At 33.7% G+C, this 21255-nt stretch overlaps 1 protein-coding gene and 1 long non-coding RNA gene across 2 annotated transcripts; both read left to right on the top strand.

Moving 5' to 3' along the window:
• The first annotated feature begins 289 nt into the window (after positions 1–289).
• On the top strand, positions 290–4206 carry LOC139528225 (uncharacterized). Its single transcript, XR_011665548.1, has 2 exons — positions 290–502; positions 3948–4206. It is a non-coding gene; the product is annotated as an uncharacterized lncRNA (long non-coding RNA).
• A 5667-nt stretch (positions 4207–9873) lies between these two features.
• On the top strand, positions 9874–10569 carry LOC139526564 (protein unc-13 homolog C-like). The gene has a single exon (XM_071321722.1). The coding sequence runs from the start codon at positions 9874–9876 to the stop codon at positions 10567–10569; it is 696 nt and encodes a 231-aa protein (XP_071177823.1).
• The last annotated feature ends 10686 nt before the right edge of the window (positions 10570–21255 follow it).

Below are 21255 nucleotides of genomic sequence, written 5' to 3'. Positions count from 1 at the left end.
ACGGATTATAACATTACTTTGGTAAATATAATTTATGAATTATCTATTTGAATATTTCTGTCCGTTATGCAAAAAAAAAATATTCTTAATAAGAACTAAATACTTTAAGGGGGAATAACTGTATATATATAAATTATCATATTACATTTCGGAGCCTAAAACACGTCTGTTCAGTACGGTGGTTCAACGTATACTGTGCGTAGAAAAATGGACGAATCCAATTTAAGGGGTGTAAAGTGTTGAAATTTTATTTTTATTATTATTGTATTGGTCTACATTGATCTATTAATTAAATATCAGTTATCAAATATCGAAAAAATTATCATTTATGAACATATACTGACAATATACCTTATACTATTTGATTTTATTCTGATTTACATTGCTAAATACCCCTTTGATTAAGTGGTTTAGTCATGTTGTATATAAACCCGAAAGCGGATCACATTTCAGACATCTTCTAATACAGTGAACGAACAGGATCCACGACAGTTTTATCAAGGTAAGTGTTTTTATGTCATCATTTTTATTTATTGAGACAAATATTTTGTGAAAAGTAAAAAATCACTGCATCTATAAAATATCGATATGAATTTTGTAAAGATTGTAAACTTTGTAAGTCTGAGGCCTTCCTACGCATGAACTATGTGTACCAGTCTAGGGCGATATCATAGCTATAACGGAAAGGAAAGCAATATGATATGTCCCCGCTATGACTGGGAAATCCTTTCCGACTAACAGTTCATGTGGACCCTTTGGGGTGCCAGCTCTGTTTCTGGTGACAGAAATTTGAATGGGGCGTGGAAAATCTTGAAACGCCAGTTTCTTAATCAGACTATCAAAACAAACTAGCATCAGTTTCAAACAGAATTTATTAATTAAAGATACATTGTATTAAATATGAACAACATAACGTATTAACAATCATAAATCTTTAACGTCACTAGCTTTCACCCAAGAATTGAATTTTACAGGCCAATTCAACCATTTTACAAAATATTGTTTATTTCGACCAGTTCCTTTTCCTTTTATAATTTTCTCAATTTTCCATTGTTCATTGTCACTTAATTCCACCTTCTGTAATTCTGACTGATAAAATGATCCTGTTATTTCATCGTTATTATAATCTTTGATTCGATATGTCTGAGTTTGACCCCTCCAGTATCTTCTGAATATTGTGAAAATTTCACCTGTCCATTTTTGGTCATATTCCCTTGAAAACACATTTCTCAGGTGTGTTATTCTTACTTTATCTCCTTTTTTGTATCGAAATTGTAGACGTTTCACGGGTTTCGTTGATGAATGTGAAGAAAAATAGGTTGATAGACGGGCGATCTCTTCATTTGCATTGGTCACTTCAGCTGGTGGCATATCTATTGTACGATGAACAGTGTGATTGTATGCATCTGCAAAACTTTGCAACTTTTCTAGATACCTATATGTTTGTTTGTAAGTAAAATATCTATAAATTTTAGTTTTAATTGTTTTGATTGCTCTTTCCGATACCGATGCTTTAACTTCATTCAATGCATAAAAATGATGTATCCCCCTTTTTTGAAAAACATCTTGAACGAGTCTCGATCTAAACTCCTGTCCTTTGTCTGTTCGAATTCGCCTGGGAGAGCGTGTTTTCAATATATCTTCAAATGCCTTAGCTACGGAAGAACCTTTCTTGTCTTTTAACTTTCGTAGCCATAAGTATTTGGAAAATGTATCTATAACTACTAAAATGTATGAAAATCCATCGTTGTACTTTGAAAACTTCACCATATCCATAAGGTCAGCAGACCATTGGTCATCAATGCCGGCAACTATTATATGAGTTCTTTTGTGGGGTCTCTTTGCCTGCCTTTGAATACTGTATGATTCCTGATTGTGTAACCACTTCCGTATTTTGTATTTGCTCAACGTATATTTTCCATCCTTTTTGACAAAAGCAAAAATCTTTTCAGGTCCGGAAAAGCTGGCAGGGTTAGATGGATTGAAATAAAGGTTCCTTAGGTAGTCTTTCCAAGACATGTTCGTTGTTCTGCGTTCTAATGTTAAATGTTTTTTTTTTTTAATATTTTCAGTTACTTATATTTCTATTCACTAGCCTCGCTTTCATTATCAGTTTCCCTATCAGTGGTGTTTTCGTCTTCACTACCGCTATGGCTGTCATTTCCATGATCACTTTCATTGTCTTTAGATTCAGTGTCAACATCTTTACCGGAACTTTGACTGTCTTCTATGAAGTTCTCAAGCTGGTGTCTATATTTTTTAATCGCCATCTGGATAGCTCTATTTTCATCAAATCCATCGCGTAAATACGCTTCGACTTTGTTCATAACATGAACATGCATTTTTTCATATTTTAATCTCATGATGTATTCAATTACCTGCAAATATCTGTTCATAAATATAATCCAATCCTCATTTTTTAGCTTGTCATTTGCTCTCTGTTTGGCTTCTGTTTTTGAAAGCCCCTTTTTCAAGTATTTCTTTATTTTCACCTCTCTTGCTTCTTCATTATAATCTCTTGATATTTTGCCTATCTTCAGATAAGCTTTATTTTCTTGCTTGGTGTCATTTAAAACGTACTCGTTATCTGATTGGTTGTCAAGTCTTGCCTTCTTTGCTGAACTGTTTTCTTCTATATCTTCAGGCAATTTTCTTTTTGATTCTTTATTTTCCGGGCACCATGTTTTAATGTGTCTCTGTAGATCATGAATAGTTTCAAACAAAACTCCACAATCGTCACATGAATTCATTTTTGAGCGATCTCTATTTAACGTCTGTTCACTTTGAATCTTTTCTGTATAATGTTGTAAATCTTCTCTGACTGCTGTATTTGTAATCATTGGCGTCTGTGTGACGTCACGAAAGTTTTCTTTTAAAATGTTTGCTCTTAATCGTAAAGTTTCGAGAGTTGTTGGTTTCAAATCTACTAATAAATATCCGAAGTTTTTTTTTATAGCTTCCTGAAACTTATCCATAAAATATCTGACTTTTCCTGGATACATTTGTTTAGCTAATGTCATCACTTGTTGCTTATCTATTGGATTATTAAACATAACTAAATAATGACAGTTTCTCCTCTGAGTAGGATCCTTGCTGTAATACAAATTTTGGTTAAGCACTACTACGGATAAATTCCTGTGGTGGCTTCCTTCAGTAAACAAATCGGTAATTCTCGGGTCTTTGGCTGCAGTAGACATCAAGTCGTCCAAAATAATCAAGTTTCGCTCGGTTGGGTCAAGAAAGCTATCATTTTCCAAATCTATAGGTATCCCTTGAATGAATTGCACTCCTGGTAGAACTGTGTTTTTTATTTCCTCATACAAAGGCTGCCATCTTCTATACAACCATATAATTCTCTGTGGTTTGGGTGAAACAATGTCTAAATTTTGAAGCAATTGTTTAAGAAAATATGTCTTTCCACAAGAAGTTGGTCCGCTCACTGTCATAGTGAATGGATGTTTAAACGTAAAGTGTTCTGTATTATCGTCTCTCAGCTGTGATAACTGCAGGCTATCTCCCTTTGGAGGAGGAGGAGGAGGAGGAGGAGGAGGAAGCGGTATGCTATCTTCCTTTCCTGGAGGAGGAGGAGGAGGTAGTAGGCTATCTTCCTTTGGCGCAGGAGGAGTCGGATACATATCATCGCTCTGTAGATATGGTTGACTTATTCCATGTTTATTTCTATGATGTCGCAACATATTATCTTTCCCGGAAAATCTCAATTCACAAATAGGACAATTTTGTGTATCCATCTTCACACATGCAAGACTGTTGTAAATATGAAATGAACCGATAATTCGAAATTTTATATAGTCTTCGAAATGCATTCTGGGAAAAAAAATTAAGTATGAAATGTATATTCTAGAGTATTCTTGTAAACTCTGGTATATTTTGTTGTTGTTGCATTATGGGTAATATTTTAACCTATAAATTATTTTCTTTTTTTGCAGATACTCATTCACTTGTGAACCACGAACGAGGAAAGATGGAAAGTAAAGTACATGGTTCAAAACATCATCGACAGTCCAAGCAGCATGAGATGTATGAATGTGACATTTGTGGGAAAAAGTTTGGTCCGATTATAAAACATTACCATATGGATATTAAGAAATGATTTAAACATATACTGCATATCTATGTATTGTAAATAATAAGATGTATATACTAATGTTTTGATGTGCTTCCTGATAATAAAATATATGAAAATTCTATATTGTTCACGTCATTTGTCTAGACGGTAAACAAATCTCAAAAACTTGCCTAAAAATGCATACAAAAAAAGACACAAAATGCACAATGCACAAACACTAGAGACACGTTCCAATTATGGTAGATGCAGATCCTGCTCGTGACAATGGAAAGTTGCCCAGAATTTTTTTTTATCATTGCCTATTATAAGGGAGACTACCACTTAAATGTCCGACATCAACGTTGTTACCCTTAAAAAAAGATGTTGCCTACAATATACCATATACTATACATACATACTACTATAGTACAAATTTGTGTAAAATTTTACTCCACACAGTTGCCTGTACAAAGTAAAGGCAAAAAGTGCCCTGAAGAAACCTGGATTGTATAATTATTTCATGGTTTATTAATTATAAGTGAATGGAAAAATAAATAATTAAATAAATTAGTTAATTTGTTAATTACGGAGAGTTGCCCAATTTTTTTTTAACATTGCCTGTTATAAGGGCGACTTCAACTGTAATGCCCGACATCTTGTCACCCTTAAGAAAAATATTGCCTTCTACTTACCATACACTATATATATACTACTACTACTATAGTACAAACTTGTGTCAAATTTTACTCCACACAGTTGCCCATGCAAAGTAAAGGCAACTTTTTACCTGAAGAGACCTGGATGACTACTAGATCCTATGAATCGTGGATGGAAATTCAAACTTTAATTAAAATTTGTAAAAAAAATAATTTTATCACGACAACAATCAGATATAGTTCAGGAAGCGTCGATATTCAACCGTTTCCAAGCGATTTTATCCCGATAATCCCGTTCTAAATCCGCTTCTAATCCGATTTGTATCTTTCGCCAGGTAAATTTCGACCAAGTCTGTCACGACTGCGTCCCGATTCTACCGAATGTAATCCGACAGAGATCAGATAGTGACAAGACAGTGAACCGACGCTGACGGAAGTTATCCGTTCGAAAACTGTCGGCATACTCGGGATGATCAGGTACTGTCGGAACGTACTTATCACGGTCCGCTCTATCGCATTGCAAACAGCTTTGTCTGGTCTCAGTCGTATTGTATTCTGTAATTGTCGGGACTCTGACGTGGGTATCATTGACGAATTTAGAATTGATAACGGGACTGTTTCCAGTGGCGGATCCAGGGGGGGGGGGGGGGGTTCCGGGGGTGCGCACCCCCCTTTATTTTTGCCGATCAATGCATTTGTATCGGGACATATGTTTTGCACCCCCCCTTTGCCCTGGGTGCCCTGGGTTAGCACCCCCCCTTTCGAAAATTCCTGCATCCGCCCCTGGTTTCGGAACGGTTTCGGCAAAAACACCGTCCCGAATACACAGAACATTGTTAGGAATTCGATCCGATACAGCAGAATCTGTCACGACATAGGCACGATTGTAATCCGACTAGACAAAATCGGCTGAGTTTCCCCGAATGTTACGTGACGCACCTAAATGTCGGGGTGATTTGCCGAACTATTCGGACCCTTCCCGACCAGTAGGAATATGTTACGAACTAAAACGACTGAGTTCAGACAATAATAGGACATTCCAGATAATTGAGGATACTAATCCGACTTTTTCACTTTTCGTGTCGTATCGCTGTCTGATCTCAAACGGGAGCAATAATCGGCAATGTGTGAACCCCGCATTAAAGCATGAAGTGTGTGTAACTATAACCACTGATATTTGGTAAACTCAGTTAAATTTTACCATCATCAGACACAGAACACTGGTTTCCTAACTACAACCAATCGTTTAAAAAGTCTACCGGATAGCAATTTTTGCGCTGCAACTCATGGCCACAGACCACAATTAATTCCTCTATCAGTTCTTTATAACCTTTTGCATCATTAAAAAAATTGCACCATGCACTTTTGTCCAATTTTTTGTGTGTGTAATGTATTGTCCTAGTCCAAATATATATCCAAAATTCAGAAAGATTGAAGCAATCACTTTTACAAATTTAGCCAATACACATCCATACCCCCATTGACAAGTCAAGAGATGTTCCGAAAACTGTAAATATCACCTTTTTGCACTTGACCTAATCACTCATTCCATATCAAAATCAGTTAAAATACAACCTCCAAAAATTTATTTGACCTCTCTTCTTTCATTTCCACCCAAAAAGATTTAAGGAATGAGTGAGGAAAGGAAAGAAAAAAAATTAAGGAAAAATACACTCTAATTAAAAGGAACTATATTCGTGGACAAAGCGGGGTCATTAATTGTGGTCTTGGGCCTCATATCTAGTCTTCTTCTCTAATGTGAAGGCACATGCACTTGTTTCTATCCATGGGGAGGTCGACTACCAATCGTTAGCCACCTTCTTCTATTTATATGGATAGTCGACCTCCTCATGGATAGAAACAAGTGTCAGTGCGTGAAAAGTAAATATGTAAGATATACATACTTGGAGGTGTGATAAGTTGTAGAATTTCTCCTTGACAACATTAATGAATGTTTCGTTTCGGCAATAATGTTTATAGACTGGTTGTAGTCACAGGGCCAATCAGACTATGGATAAACAGTCTTTTGTACTAAAATTTTAGATTTCAAGATCCCCTTAACATAAAATTATCCATATGTTGAGCCGGAGTCGATGAAGTTTTCTTTAATTTTGATATAATTTGTCCCAAAAGTAGTACAACACATTGTAAAAATATATCATAAAATTGTCCATATGTTGAGTCGGAGCCGATGAAGTTTCTATAATTTTGATATAATTTGTCCCAAAAGTAGTACAACAAATTGTAAAAATATAATTGAGAAAGCGCATGTGGGAATTTAATTTTTTTCTTCATTTATTGTCTATAACAAATGCACTACGAAATAACATTGCACTTTTGATATTTATTTTATGAATAAACGTAACATTATATAGTTATCTTTCCTAATTCATAAATTTTATATCATTAATAATCAAAACATCACAAAATTCTTTTGCCATGTTTTGACCATTTAATACTTGATAGATGCATAGTTTTTGGGGATAGATTCATCAAATAATATGATTGTAAAGGTGCTCATTTTTACAGTGGGTTGTTATGTTCTTCCAATGACGGTTACCCCTCATTTGGAGGTGTTGTTCCCAACCTGTAAAAGGTCCATCTTTGTGCATAATTCAAAACTGGAAATATCAACAAGCATCATATATTCTTACATAAGAAAATAAACCCTGGTCTGCTAGCTACATGTTCATCTTTTCTACTGATTTATAACTAGAATCATGCAAACAGACTTACTATTTTTATGCCCCGTTTATGGGTATTATGTTTTCTAGTCTGTTAGTCCGTCCTGCTTCAGGTTAAAGTTTATGGTCGAGGTAGTTTTTGATGAAGTTGAAATCCAATCAACTTGAAACTTAGTTCACATGTGTTCCTTATGATATATATGATCTTTCTAATTTTACTGCCAAATTAAAGATTTTACCTAATTTTCACGGTCCATTGAACATAGAAAATGATTGTACGGATGACACATTCATGTTTGAAGAAAAAAAAAACCCGTCATAACGATAATGGAACGAAGCAGGCTGGGTTATTGGGGCTGCTTGTAACCTTTTATTTACCTTCTTCCACCTCGGAGCTATCATGCATCTCTTTGATTTTAAAATACGTATAATGGCAATGCATATGATATCACAAAATTATATATTTTATACTATATAGACTTGCATCTTGCCAACTTCACCGATTTTCCAATGATGTACGAACATCGCGCGTAACGTCTGCGTCTGTAGAATTTCTCCTTGGCAACATTATAGTGTACGTTTCATTTCGTCCATAAAGTTTAGCGACTGGTTGTAGTCTCGCTTTATGTATTCCAATTTTCTAAATATACTACCGAACTTTTACACATGGGGATTTCTATATCATGTATATGTTCCAGACCGTATGAGTATTTGGAACGTACGCGTACGGTCTTGACCGTATGCGTACTTTTTCAAAATACTCATATGGTCGGACCGTACGCCTACGCGGGTCCGACTTATATTAAGAAGTTGGTCAAGTTTATAAGATACAAATTCACATATCAGATCAACATAACTTAACTCTCAAACTAATACAAAAAAGTTTAACTGTAATTGAAATAAAAACTTTATTTTTTAACTATTCAAAAAATTCACTCTGATTAAATCTGTTAATCTCTTGTATTTTGCATGTCGACCTGTGATACATGTTTGTACATTAATTGAATTATGATCACTTACATTGAAAATATCGGAAGAAAACATAATGTTCGAGGACAATTGTATTAGAATATTAAGCAACTTTACAAAAAAAAAAAGCCAATGCAAAGGAACAGGCATGCACACTGAACTGCATACATTTAAATGTAAAAATTATTACGTGGTACATTGTAGCAAGTGTCATTTAACTTGGGCGGGAGTACCAAAATATGATTCAGATATACAATTAAACGAAATTTTTAATATTTTATTTCAATTGCTCGTTTGTTCATTTTATCCATCTAATTGTAATAGCAATTTGTAATACTAAAAATAAAGATTGTGATAAATGTTTGTTTAAATCTAACCCATATGATCCAATAACATTTATTGTCAGATCATATATACTGGACCATACGCGTATAATAATACGGTCCGACCGTACGCGCGTATGATCGGACCAGTATACGTATGTGGTCCGGACCGTACGCGTACGGTCCAAATACTCATATGGTCTGGAACATATACAAAGGGTATTTGCCAAAAATACCGGTTGAGCGGTAAAAATAATTCCATGCAGAGCCTTTAGGCGAGGAAAATTTGTTTACCTCGAAACTCGCCTCGGAGATTATCCTACCAAAACGACACCATGTGAACGAAACTTCTAGACCACGTTACAGAAAGTTTTTTTTATAAAAATATAGGGAGATGTGGTATGATAGTCAATGCCGGATAGTCAACGAGACACCTATCCGCACTATCACGGATACCGTATACAGCCTTTAACAATGAGAAAAACCAGTTGCATAGGCGTAGAATGAAAAATGGGAGTGGATAAAAACTTCTGAAATAAACAAGCAAAATAAATCTAATATAGTCTAATAGTTATAAGAAGATGTGGTATGAGTGCCAATGAGACAACTCTCCATCTAAGTCACCATTTATAAATGTAAACCATTATAGGTCAAAGTACAGTCTTCAACACGGAGGCTTTGCTCACACCGAACAGCAACCTATAAAGTTATATAGGATTTATTGCAAACTAAAGACTGTAAACCTGAATAAAATGTGTTTGTTAGTGATAAAACTACTCTGGGATGCCTAGAGGAAAGCCTAGAGAAGGAAACTATTCTGGGAATCCTAGAGGAGCAAAGAGGAAACGTCCACAACGAAATTCTAAAAAATCTGTGAGTGATTCTTCGTTATCAGACCAGACGAGTTTCCTCGATAAAAGAAAATGAACGAAGGTAAATAACAATACACAGTCTTATTTGTGTTCAAATGAAAACAACTCAAGTAGTAGTTTCAATCAAAACTTTCCGATGAATAATTCCAATCAACAATACACCGGCCCAATGGCTAGTTCACCGATAGGATACCAACCTTTCCAAACATATCAACCGTACTCCCCACCACCTTTAGCTCACGTAACGCCCCCGCCCAATATACAGGGGATAGAACGTATACACTTCAAGAAATGTGTCAAAGGATGGCCAATATAGAAACAAAATTAACAACACTTGACAAAATAGAGTCCCGATTAAACAAAATGGAAACAAAATTTGGTTCTATGGATAACGAAATTATAGACTGTAAAAAGCGCATTAGCACATTAGAACAAAGTGCACAATTTCTGTCAAATGCACACGACGATCTAAAAGGTTTGAAATTAAAAGTAGACACTATTAACTCTGGTGTAGAATTGACGAAAAATGAAAACAAAGAGGTTCGTGATAAACTAGTGGATATTGAATCCCAAAATCTAAAGCAAAATTTAGTATTCTTTGAAATTGAGGAAGCTAGTGAAAACAATGAAGGAGCTAAGGGGGGTGCAACGGGATCAACATATAATGAAAACTGTGTAAACAAAATTTTGGAATTCTGTGAAAACCAACTAAAAATAGAAAACGCAAAAGACAAGATAACCTTGGAAAAAGCGTATCGCTTAGGAAAAAGGAAAAATGGCGCAGCCAAACCAAGGTCAATTGTGTGGAAATTTAGAAAATTCGAGGATCGTGAAATGATCCGCAGTGTCTCAAACCGTTTAAAAAACACCAATTATGGTATAAGCCCACAGTATCCCAAAGAGGTTCTAGAAAGACGGAAAAAACTGGTACCCATCATGCTCAAAGAAAGGAAAAAAAACCAAAAAAGCTTATATTGTTGGAGACAAATTGTATGTTAATGGTGAGCTATGGAAGGAATAGGAGGTAGCGGAGAATGATTGTGCTAAAAATAGTGGTTCCTTGAAAATTTGCTCTTATCAAAAGGGTTGATCCGGAAATTATCAGATAGAAATTTCTTGAATTTAGTAAATAAATATGATATATTGTGTCTAAATGAATGCTGGCTTAAATGTCCCGATGAATTTGAAATGAAAGGCTACGAAAAAAAAAATTGTGTATAGAGAAAAATGTAAAGGAGGAGGTGTAGTTATTTTTTATAAGAAATGGTTAACTCACTATACTACTTTATTGAAATGTTGTGCAGATAGTATGATCTGGTTAAAAATTGACATCAATGTATGTTTAAATGGTTTAGATTTGTATATTTGTGCTATTTATATGCCCCCTGATAAAAATGTATTTTAATACCGTAAATATGATCTAGATGTTTTTGATATACTGCAAGAAAATATTGAACATTATAGTACATTAGGAACTGTGGCTGTGATAGGCGACTTGAATGGACGAGTAGGTCTAAAAGCGGACAATATAGTTAATGATACATTAGATAAAGAACTGATAAACAGTATTTCTTTTATTGACTATGTAAATGATAGTTATATTTGTAATAGAAAATCTGAAGACATTAAACCTCCAAATAGTTTTGGTGAGCGTATATTGCAGTTATGCCAGTCGTCCGGTCTACGTATATGTAACGGCAGATTTGGAACAGATAGTGGAAAAATAACATTTAATAATAAAAACAGTAGTAGCGTTATTGATTATTTATTGTTTACACAAAGTGCAATATATATGCTTTTATTTCAAAAACACTCCGTCACATTGACATGTGAAACAAGAGGTAAATTACAAAAAATACAAAATACAATCGCATACAATTAAAGAAATAAATAAAACAACTTGGAAGAAATGTAATATATAGAATATTACTTTACTTCACATTATCAGTATATAAAGTGCGAATCCAGCTAGTTCATTTTTACTGTTATATGCGGGTATGTCTATTGTAGAATAAAGGATCATGGGAAAACTGTATTTGTTTACGTTATGAAAATATCAAGTTAAAGGATTTTAAGTTAAGTTTTAACATATTTTCATTGTGAAATGTCTTTATAATATACAAACATAGCATTAAACTTCAAATAAGTGTTATAAAAGCATCATAATATAGCATATCGATTATTGAAAGCGATCCATTTTAACTATAGATGCGATGAATTATCACTGTTAGTGCAGTCATTATTAATGTAGAATTTTCAAAGATGCGAGGAATTTTTATTGTAGAATTATGTGATAAATGCACTTGCAACAAATGAAAAAAAACTTAGTTGATGACTTTAGGATTTATGATACATGTATTTTCCAATTGAAATACAAACTCCTCATTCATTCTTCATCAAATATATTGCTTTTCAAACTTGTAACAAAAGCGATTCTCAAAATGTCATATTGTATTCTTCAGATTACGTTTCTTCTTGATTTTAACTTATATAGTGAATCACTGGAGCGTGACAGCAGCGGATCCTCTTAAGCAGTCAGTGGGCCCCTACTTATGAAAAATTCTAGATCCGCGAATGGATACTACCACAGAGGTAAAACCATGCACATTTGGGTTATTGTACACGAAATGCATGCTACAATTCATTTTTGTTGATTTTAGACCCTTTGGAACTCTATGTGGGCTATTTCAGCAACTATAGGCAAAAAAATCCCCAAACTTGATACATGGTCAGATTCAGCATTTCAACGAATTCCAAATATCTATATTAAAGGACTTTTGTCTATAAATTTGGACTCCACAAAATTGAAAAAGGGACCAAAAATATGAAAAAATGCATGCATCGGATACTTTTGTTATTGAAGGCATGACTGTAACAATAGGATGAATATACAAAAATATCTTTTTCTGGGGTCTCATTGGGGGTTCTGACCCGGATCCCGCTTACTGTTTTGGCAGATTCCCGTATTCCGCTTATTGTTTTGTCAGATTCCCGTATCCCGCTTATACTATGCAGTTCTAATTTTTTGTAATTATCCGTGTCCCGCTAGACTTCATTTCCCGTTTTTCTCTACACAATCATTTGACTTTCACCTGTCACGCTTGCAAAAAATCGGCAATCCGGCGTGACGCTTATACCCAAATGCGACCCACTATTTTACTCTATTTTGACTCATATAAAGCCCATTATAAATATATTAAAAAAGTAGCGTAGATTTTTTCATCCCTTTTTATCCCGTCTCGTTTCGTTTTTGAGCCATATAGATGTCGTATGTGACAATGAGACAACTCTCCATCCGAGTCACAATTTATAAAAGTAGACCATGTGGCACCGTTAAAGTCCACAATTCCTCTAAAGTCCACAACACCGCTAAAGTCCACAACAATTTTCCGCTAAAGTCCACAACGCCGCTAAAGTCCACAAAATTTCCGCTAAAGTCCACAAAATGACCTCCGCTAAAGTCCACAAGAAAACACCGTTAAAGTCCACAACAACAAGTTCCGCTAAAGTCCACAAAAAAGCACCGTTAAAGTCCAAACATTTTTTTTTTCATTATCAAAAGACAATTTTCTGTTTTTTTACACCCGATATTATAGATCTAATTAAAAGCACGGACTTTTGTTCTTAGAAAGTATTTCTTGTCAGCATAAATTATATTTTTGATGAATGGAAAAATTATAGTATTTGCTTTATCGATTTTTATGCGATTTTCTATCAATCAAACAGACAACATTTCTGAAAAGTTATCCAACTATTATACTCTTTTTATTTTTTAGTAAATATTTGTTCATCCACAAGAAACTCCAACATAGCGTTCTCTTTATGTATATGCTGGAGACATAATTTGGAGCTTATATTTGATATTTAAATTTCCTTTGCAATATCTATAAAACATAAGTAAGATTTCCATTCAGTGTCTGTTAGGTTCCACAGCAGCCAAAACGGTCCGTAAATCTCAAAAATAGACTTGGATCCATCATGTTCTTTTTTTAAATCAAAATAATGATAAAGAATACCACACATTCATGCATTTTGTGGTGCTCAGCAGATTTCCATCACTCTTTGGTTTGCATATAAAAAAGAAGATATGGTATGATTGCCAATGAGACAACTGTCCACAAGAAACCAAAATGACACAGACATTATAAACAACTGTTTGTTTTGTTTTCAAAAAGGAAAATGAATTTGTTTCAGAATGAAAGATGAATTGAATAAATTATACGCGGATGTGGTTCTGTATTGTGTATTATCCATGATGAGTTTTTTTTCAACAATGCTACATGTATATATATGTTCCAGACAATAAGAGTATATCTGATTTGAACCCTTACGCGTACAATGTGGACCATATAAGTATACCTGAACGTATACTCGTACCGTATGAGTATACTCGTATGGTTTAGTATGAGGTCGACCATACATGTGCATTTGTCAAATTTATCAAGAGTCAGAAAATGAAATAAAAACTTTAACCAAATAAACTAGAGTCTCTAAAGAGCCTGTGTCGCTCACATGTATTTACTGATCCTTTGGAAATCATTTAAAATAAGGTTAAAATCATAATTTATAGTATAAGATATCATTAGATTCTATAATAATATCTAAGATAATAGCAAAGAACTCAGGGGCAGCAACCCAACAACTGGTTGTCTGAAAATTTCAGGGCAGATATATCTAAATCTGATGAACATTTTTGCCACCGTCAGATTTGCTCTAAATGCTTCAGTTTCAGAGATATAAACCAAAAACTGATTTTACCCTATGTACTATTTTAGCCATGTATGCCATCTTCGTTCGCGGGCAGGGTCATCGGACACATTTTTAAAACTATATACTCTTATGATGATTGTTGATAAGTTTAGTTACACTTTGTTTAAGTAATTTCAGAGGGGAAGATTTTTGTAAAAGTTAACGATGACGACGACGACGCCGGACGACGACGACGCCGGACGACGCCGAACGCAAAGTGATGAGAAAAGCTCACTTGGCCCTTCGGGCCAGGTGAGCTAAAAAGTGACGCTACATTTTTAGTATGAAATTAAGTTCAAATGCTCAAATTGCAATTGAAATTATGGAAGTACATACATGTATATTTTGGAAGATAAGTTTTTAGAACATTTAGGAACGTTGTACTTCAAAAACCGATAAGCCAGTAAAGTAAAATGGTCAGAAGTATTTGTCACCTATAATTAGTTGTTATACATATATCATGAAATCTACGGGTATTTTTCATAACAAATATTAGGAACTATTTCATGTAAGATTTTAATCAAAATTAGTACCAATAGAAGCAGATCTCTCATAGGTTTATTTGTTTATTTGGTAATTTATCTATTTTGAAGCGTTAATTCTCAATTTCTGATGATATAACACAAAGTTTATATCTTATCCAAAAAATTGGATTTACACCAAAAATGAAAAACAAAACTAACCGAAGAAAAGTATGACCAAATAAAAAAAAACTTGCCGACGTATTTGTGTGTTGAGAAATCCAGAACTAATAAAAATAAGTGTCTATGAGCATTGGAGGGTGTGGAAATAGGATAAAGACAGGATGTGGATATAGAATAAAGGCGATAGGAACGTTCATCTTGCATTGAACCCGAACACCAACAATTGTTGAACTATCCTATAATAGTCATATTCATTGATAAAATGTACGTCACATCAAAGTTCACGGTATCGCTTTCAGAGTTAATTTCGTTTCTTTATTCTCTTTTAAAAATACTTTTTTTAGTATTTTGAAAAGGCTAAATGGAAGACTAGAATGAAGTTTTAAGCTGAAACTTTTACGAATTATATAATATCAAAGAATGTTTCTGTTCTTTTCAATACAATTTTATTGGTTTAATACTGTAGAACAGATTTAGCGTTTTGTGAGTTTATAGAAATTAATCTTGTCAGTAATTTTACATGTGATTAAAACACTTTACCAAGATAAACAACTAGTGTATGTATATTTTCTTAAGTCCCATTTATGGGCATTGGTTTTTCCTTTTGAATGGTTTTACACTTGTAATTGTTGGGGACTTTTATAGCTGGCTGTTCCGTGTGAGCCAAGGTTCCGTGTTGAAGGCCGTACCTTGACCTATAATGGTCTTTTATAAAGTTTAACTTGGATAGAGAGTTGTCTTATTGGCACTGTGACTCATACCACATCTTCCTATATCGATCAAATCAGGTTTTGTTGTGACATTTTGGTAGAAACCCATTCAACGCATCGATATCTGATACTAATCGATAAAAATATAACTAAAAGCATAGAATATTTTCTTTTTTATTTGGAATTTATCATACTGATACTGGCTTCATTTTTCCGTTCTGAAAATCATAACAGAAATTAATAACGTTAAACGTTGGTTAAAAGTTTTGCGACAGGAGACCTTTGGGAATTCATTAACTTAGTATTTTTTTGTTTAATGATATAATCAAGATTGTTGCATGCCGTTCAAATGTTATAGATTACGAGGCACATTTGCTTTGTACATTAATTATGTCAAAAAGTGAGTATATGCAAAGAATAAGAGAAACAAATTACTTGTTGAATGCAGTAATAATAAATAACGAATTTACAAACTTTTTAGAAATGATGTCCAAATTGGCCATCGAGATCAAAATTGATAGAACAAAATCATATACCGATACTGTACTTTTTTCATGTATCAAACTGATAAAAAAAAACTACCGAGAAGAAAGGCCAATGCTTTGTATTGTACTAACGGGATAAAAATAACGAATAATATGTTTTTAACAATAAAAAAATTGGTGTGGACTTTAACGGTGCTTTTTTGTGGACTTTAGCGGAACTTGTTATTGTGGACTTTAACGGCGTTTTCTTGTGGACTTTAGCGGAGGTAATTTTGTGGACTTTAGCGGAAAGTTTGTGGACTTTAGCGGCGTTGTGGACTTTAGCGGAAATTTGTTGTGGACTTTAGCGGTGTTGTGGACTTTAGAGGAATTGTGGACTTTAACGGTGCCACAGACCATTATACGTCAAAATACGGTCTTCAACATGGAGTCTTGGCTCACACCGAACAGCAAGTTATAAAGGGCTCCAGTGTAAAACCTTTTAAACGGGAAAACAAAGGTGCAATCTATAACAAGATGTACGTAATTAGTGGTGAAGTGTCATGGAAATGGATAAAAAAAATAAGGATAAAGATCTCTATACGCTTTATAAGAAACTAAATTGAATACATTTGAAATAAATGTTATTTCTATTGAATTTAGTAGAGTGTTTTAAAACCAAACTTTTATCCGTAAGTTAAATTTTATCAAATCTTTCTCTTACTTTATCTATATTATTTGAGCAAGTCGGATAAATTAAGGCTTTACAGCTAATTTCCTAATGCATGTAAAGCAAAACTTTGGTTGGCTTGCTTGCTTTGTTTGTATAATTGTTTATACAAACTTTGTAAATATGATTGACATTTTTAAACAATATGAATAGGCATAGTTTAACCTGTATTTTTAATATTTGAATTAATTTGGGTGTTATCATAATGATTATCCAATAAAAAAAGCAAGCAAATCAACTAAAGTCTTGCTCTACATGCTTAAAGAAATGAGCTGTAATAGATAAAAATAATAATAATTATACAGTGAAAATGCACCGCATATACAATACTAATGATTCGCTCCACAGTTAAAATGAAAGAATAGTATCATTATTCGACAGTAAACATGACTAGCATTACGAAATCATCATAGTGGAATTTAGTTAAATATGAAGAAACTGAATGACAAAACATATTCTACGTTATACAACTTTAATAATTGTATTAAAATGAATATTTTTTACTGCAACAACATCTCACCTGTTAGTTATAAAGCACCTGCACGATCTGTTCGTGAAATGTCCTAAAAATTCACCTATTTTGGTATATATTTCACAGTTGGATGGCTTTAGGCGCGATAAATCCCGCTCGCATCTCTTACTTTGTTTTATTAGTATTATGTATTTCTGAACATATACATTTTAACTATTTTTCTTCATTTTCTTCAAAAATTAAAAAAAGTTCGTCTGTTTATTTATCATTCTACATTAGACATTTATGGCATATAGTAGGGTGCCCAATCAACAAATTTTATCGATTTGCCTTAACGGAATAACATACGGCTATATTTTATATCCTTGTAAAGAGGAGAACAAGCCTCATCGAAATAGCGTTGTCGTCGTTGTTCTGCCGTGGTCACGTTTTTTTTAATCAGGGTCAAAGGTCAAAGCAAAAAATCAAGAAAAATGCACAGTCACATTTAGATAGCTAGTTTCTCCTACATATATGCGTTTGGAGGAAAATAAAAACAACTAATTTAGAGAAAAATATCTTTTGTATCTACATTTAGAACTTATTTTATATTTTTATCGCCAAAAATGACTTTAAAGTGAGTTTTTTGCATATAGGGTGCAAATTTGAAATTTTCGAATAGCTGTTCAATAACAGTGACCTTGACCTATTTCAATTTCTAAATTTGATTTTTTTGTATTAAATTCGCTACAAGTACGATCTAAAGATGTTTTTTAGATCTTAACTTTAATCATTTGTCGAAAAAAAAATGTGATTTTCACGTCTTTTGATAGTAAGGTGTTCGTCAATTTCTAGGTAAAAATCAAATTTCTGTTATTGTGTGTTAAAGAGTATATATAAATTAATGTGTATAGCTTTGCTTTACAGAAGTAAAAATTACTGCAAACAGAGAAAAAGGGGGAGGGGGAAAAGTTTTGAAAACAAAACAGGTATTAGAAACAGGTAAAACACCCTATCCTACATATACAGATGACAAAATAAGCAACAATTGGCTATAATGTTTACAAGTATTCCAAAAATATAATAAGGGAGACGGGTACGTTCAGCATTAATGTATTTTACAAACAATTGCAAACAAAATAGGCGTGAGAAACCAAAGGAACATTAAAAACTTATAAACTGAAGACAAGCAGACTTCAGCATGGCAAAAACACGAAAAAGAAAAACAAATGCAAATAGAAAATTATGATCGAGGCTAGTATTACCTACACTACATTCTATGGTCTCCTGTAGTTCCCCGGCCAACGTCAAAGAACATATTGCAGGTTTTTTTATTATTATTTTTTTACATATCTTTCCCTACTAGATAGATTATTACTATATTTCCGACGATTTCAAAATTGAGAAGATGTTTTATATATTGTTTAGAAAATATTATGGACTGCGTTATTTTCATTCGATTGCTAACAATGATTTATAAGACACATACAGAAAAATGAAATCTTATACATCGTCATCTTCGTCGCCATCAATGTGTCTAACTACAACCACACGAGTATTTACATTTTGACATATGTCATTAATTTTGCCTGACATGGGCATACATCTATACATGATAGATTTTGATCAAAGCAAATGCAACCCTTTGAAAACACAGAATTCCCCTTACAAGTAGAAACTAAATCTTGCAGAAATTCGGATGACATACGACCTCCGAGATAGAAAGGAACAAGTCATTGCCCATTTCGAAGAATGCTAAGGTGTAGTTCTGCTACACGAGAAGACATCAAATTTACGTCTGGAGTGAAACTATTATTACATATTGTTTAAAAGTAGATTCACAAGGAGGAAGTTTGACTAGGGAGAAATTTTAAATTGTAGCCAATTTTACGCTCAAATTGTTTAGGTCGCAGTGATCTATTTTTAGTTTTGACTTGAGATCATTCAACCTGACAACAAGATCTCGATCTGCATCTATAGGTCCAGCGATGTCACAATAAGAAAGGTTTGACAAATCGGTAAAATCATCTGGGCTGTCCTTCAAGACTACTGATCCTAAACAGGGTCCAATACGTTGTATTGCATAATGTAACAGCACGTGTGGTAGAAAGTTACAGATAGCAAACCCGAGACTTTTACATATTTCGTGGACAGGTATACAGTAGTTGTCAATTGTTTATGTAATTTATACGTGTTTCTCGTTTCTCGTTTTTTTATATCGATTAGACCATTGGTTTTCCCGTTTGAATGGTTTTACACTAGTAATTTTGGGGCTCTTTATAGCTTGTTGTTCGGTGTGAGCCAAGGCTCCGTGTTGAAGGCCGTACATTGACCTATAATGGCTTACTTTTTTAAATTGTTATTTGCATGGAAAGTTGTCTCATTGGCGCTCACACCACATCTTCCTATATTTATATAGATGCGAATATCTTGTATTCAAGTAATAGTGTCTGTTTGAAACCATAGCTCATGTGTATGCTGCATGGAGTGGATGTAAGGAACGCATAAGATTAGAACATCTGTATCTTGTGACTTTGTTATTATCCTACCCTTGATTCCTTTCACACCTATCTCTTTGTCTACATGAATAGCATGCATATGTAAAATCATGCGAGTATCTACTTCATCGGGCGTACCAAATAATTCTTAAAACATAAATACTATTTCTGAGCTAATTTAGGGTCCTTTGACGTGCTAGCTAGAATATGACTTTCTCGTGTTTCATAGTAACTGTTGAAATACCACGATGCTGAACAATCGATTCCCCAAGAAATCTGATTAAGGCCTGCTGTATCTCACTGACTCAAAAAAACTTTTTCCAGGCAGGAATTTGACGACCTTCTATATGTTATGTCCTGAAACACTTTAACAGACGATTAAGAACTTCATTCAGCTTTAAAAAAAAACTTCAGTTGTGTCTGCTAGTGTAAGATTTGTAGCAAAAATGATGCTACAACATTTTGTAATCATCAGTACGAAAATGGTCTAGGTCTGAAGCATCAGGCAATAAACTCAAATATTTCCGTGCTCCCATAGCCTCAATAAAGCTTTTGTTTGTGCTTATTACTCAATTATTAATAAGCAATTCAGAAAAGAACCTTGACATATAACACACTTATCCCATTGTATTTCATTCTTACTTCCCTTATGGTTTGATTAGCTTAGTTTAACAGGACTGTAAATGTGTGCCATATTCCGGGTCCGAAACGTGATCGAAGGATTTGATTTGTATATTACAATTATAACAAAACTATCAATAAAAAAAACAATTAAAGTTATGGAAACCAACAAAAAATATTTCCAATTACAAAACAACGATCTTCAAACTGACTGGACTATTCCAAATATACAATTTGACCATACGACAAGCAAAAAATAGAAATGAAGTTAGTGAAAATTGTCCTAGTTAATGACCTGGTAGTGTAAGCTACAAAACGGTTAACGGCACGAGAAAAGGCGTGTTTGAAACAAGGCAGAATGATCACTAAATTTTTGTTTTAAATTGCTATTTTCTTCTCACCGATTAACATTACACAATAGATATTTGGCACACATATGAACCACGTGTTATTGATGTAATCAGAGTAAAAATCCCGTGAAAGTAACACGTAATAAATTTTCTTTTGTTCAAAATGTGGTAAATTTCAGCTAAAAAAAATAGCCATACTAAAATCATGAAATACTTATTTTTAAATTATATAAATCTTTTCAGCCTTCATTATATGATAAATTTAATTTTTAAGCTAAATGATGAGTATCATTTGAACAAATAACATAGAAAGCAATAAATTTTGTTTTCGTGTTGAAGATGGTCTGTATGATGAGGTTTCTGTGGGTACCCTAAGAAACCACAAAATTTTGAAAAACGTGACCACGGGAGCATACGACGACATTCATGATTAAAAAATATAATGATTTTCCAATCGTTCGCATATAA

The sequence above is a fragment of the Mytilus edulis genome, chromosome 6, assembly GCF_963676685.1.
Source record: "Mytilus edulis chromosome 6, xbMytEdul2.2, whole genome shotgun sequence".
NCBI classification, from domain to species: Eukaryota; Metazoa; Mollusca; class Bivalvia; order Mytilida; family Mytilidae; genus Mytilus; species Mytilus edulis.
The sequence above is the reverse complement of the archived record's forward strand: the minus strand, read 5'-3'. Positions and strand labels throughout refer to the sequence as shown.

What these genes read in the sequence shown, in the direction of transcription:
- LOC139526564 (XM_071321722.1), top strand. Translation starts at nt 9,874, where the DNA reads ATGGCCAATATAGAAACAAAATTAACAACACTTGACAAAATAGAGTCC.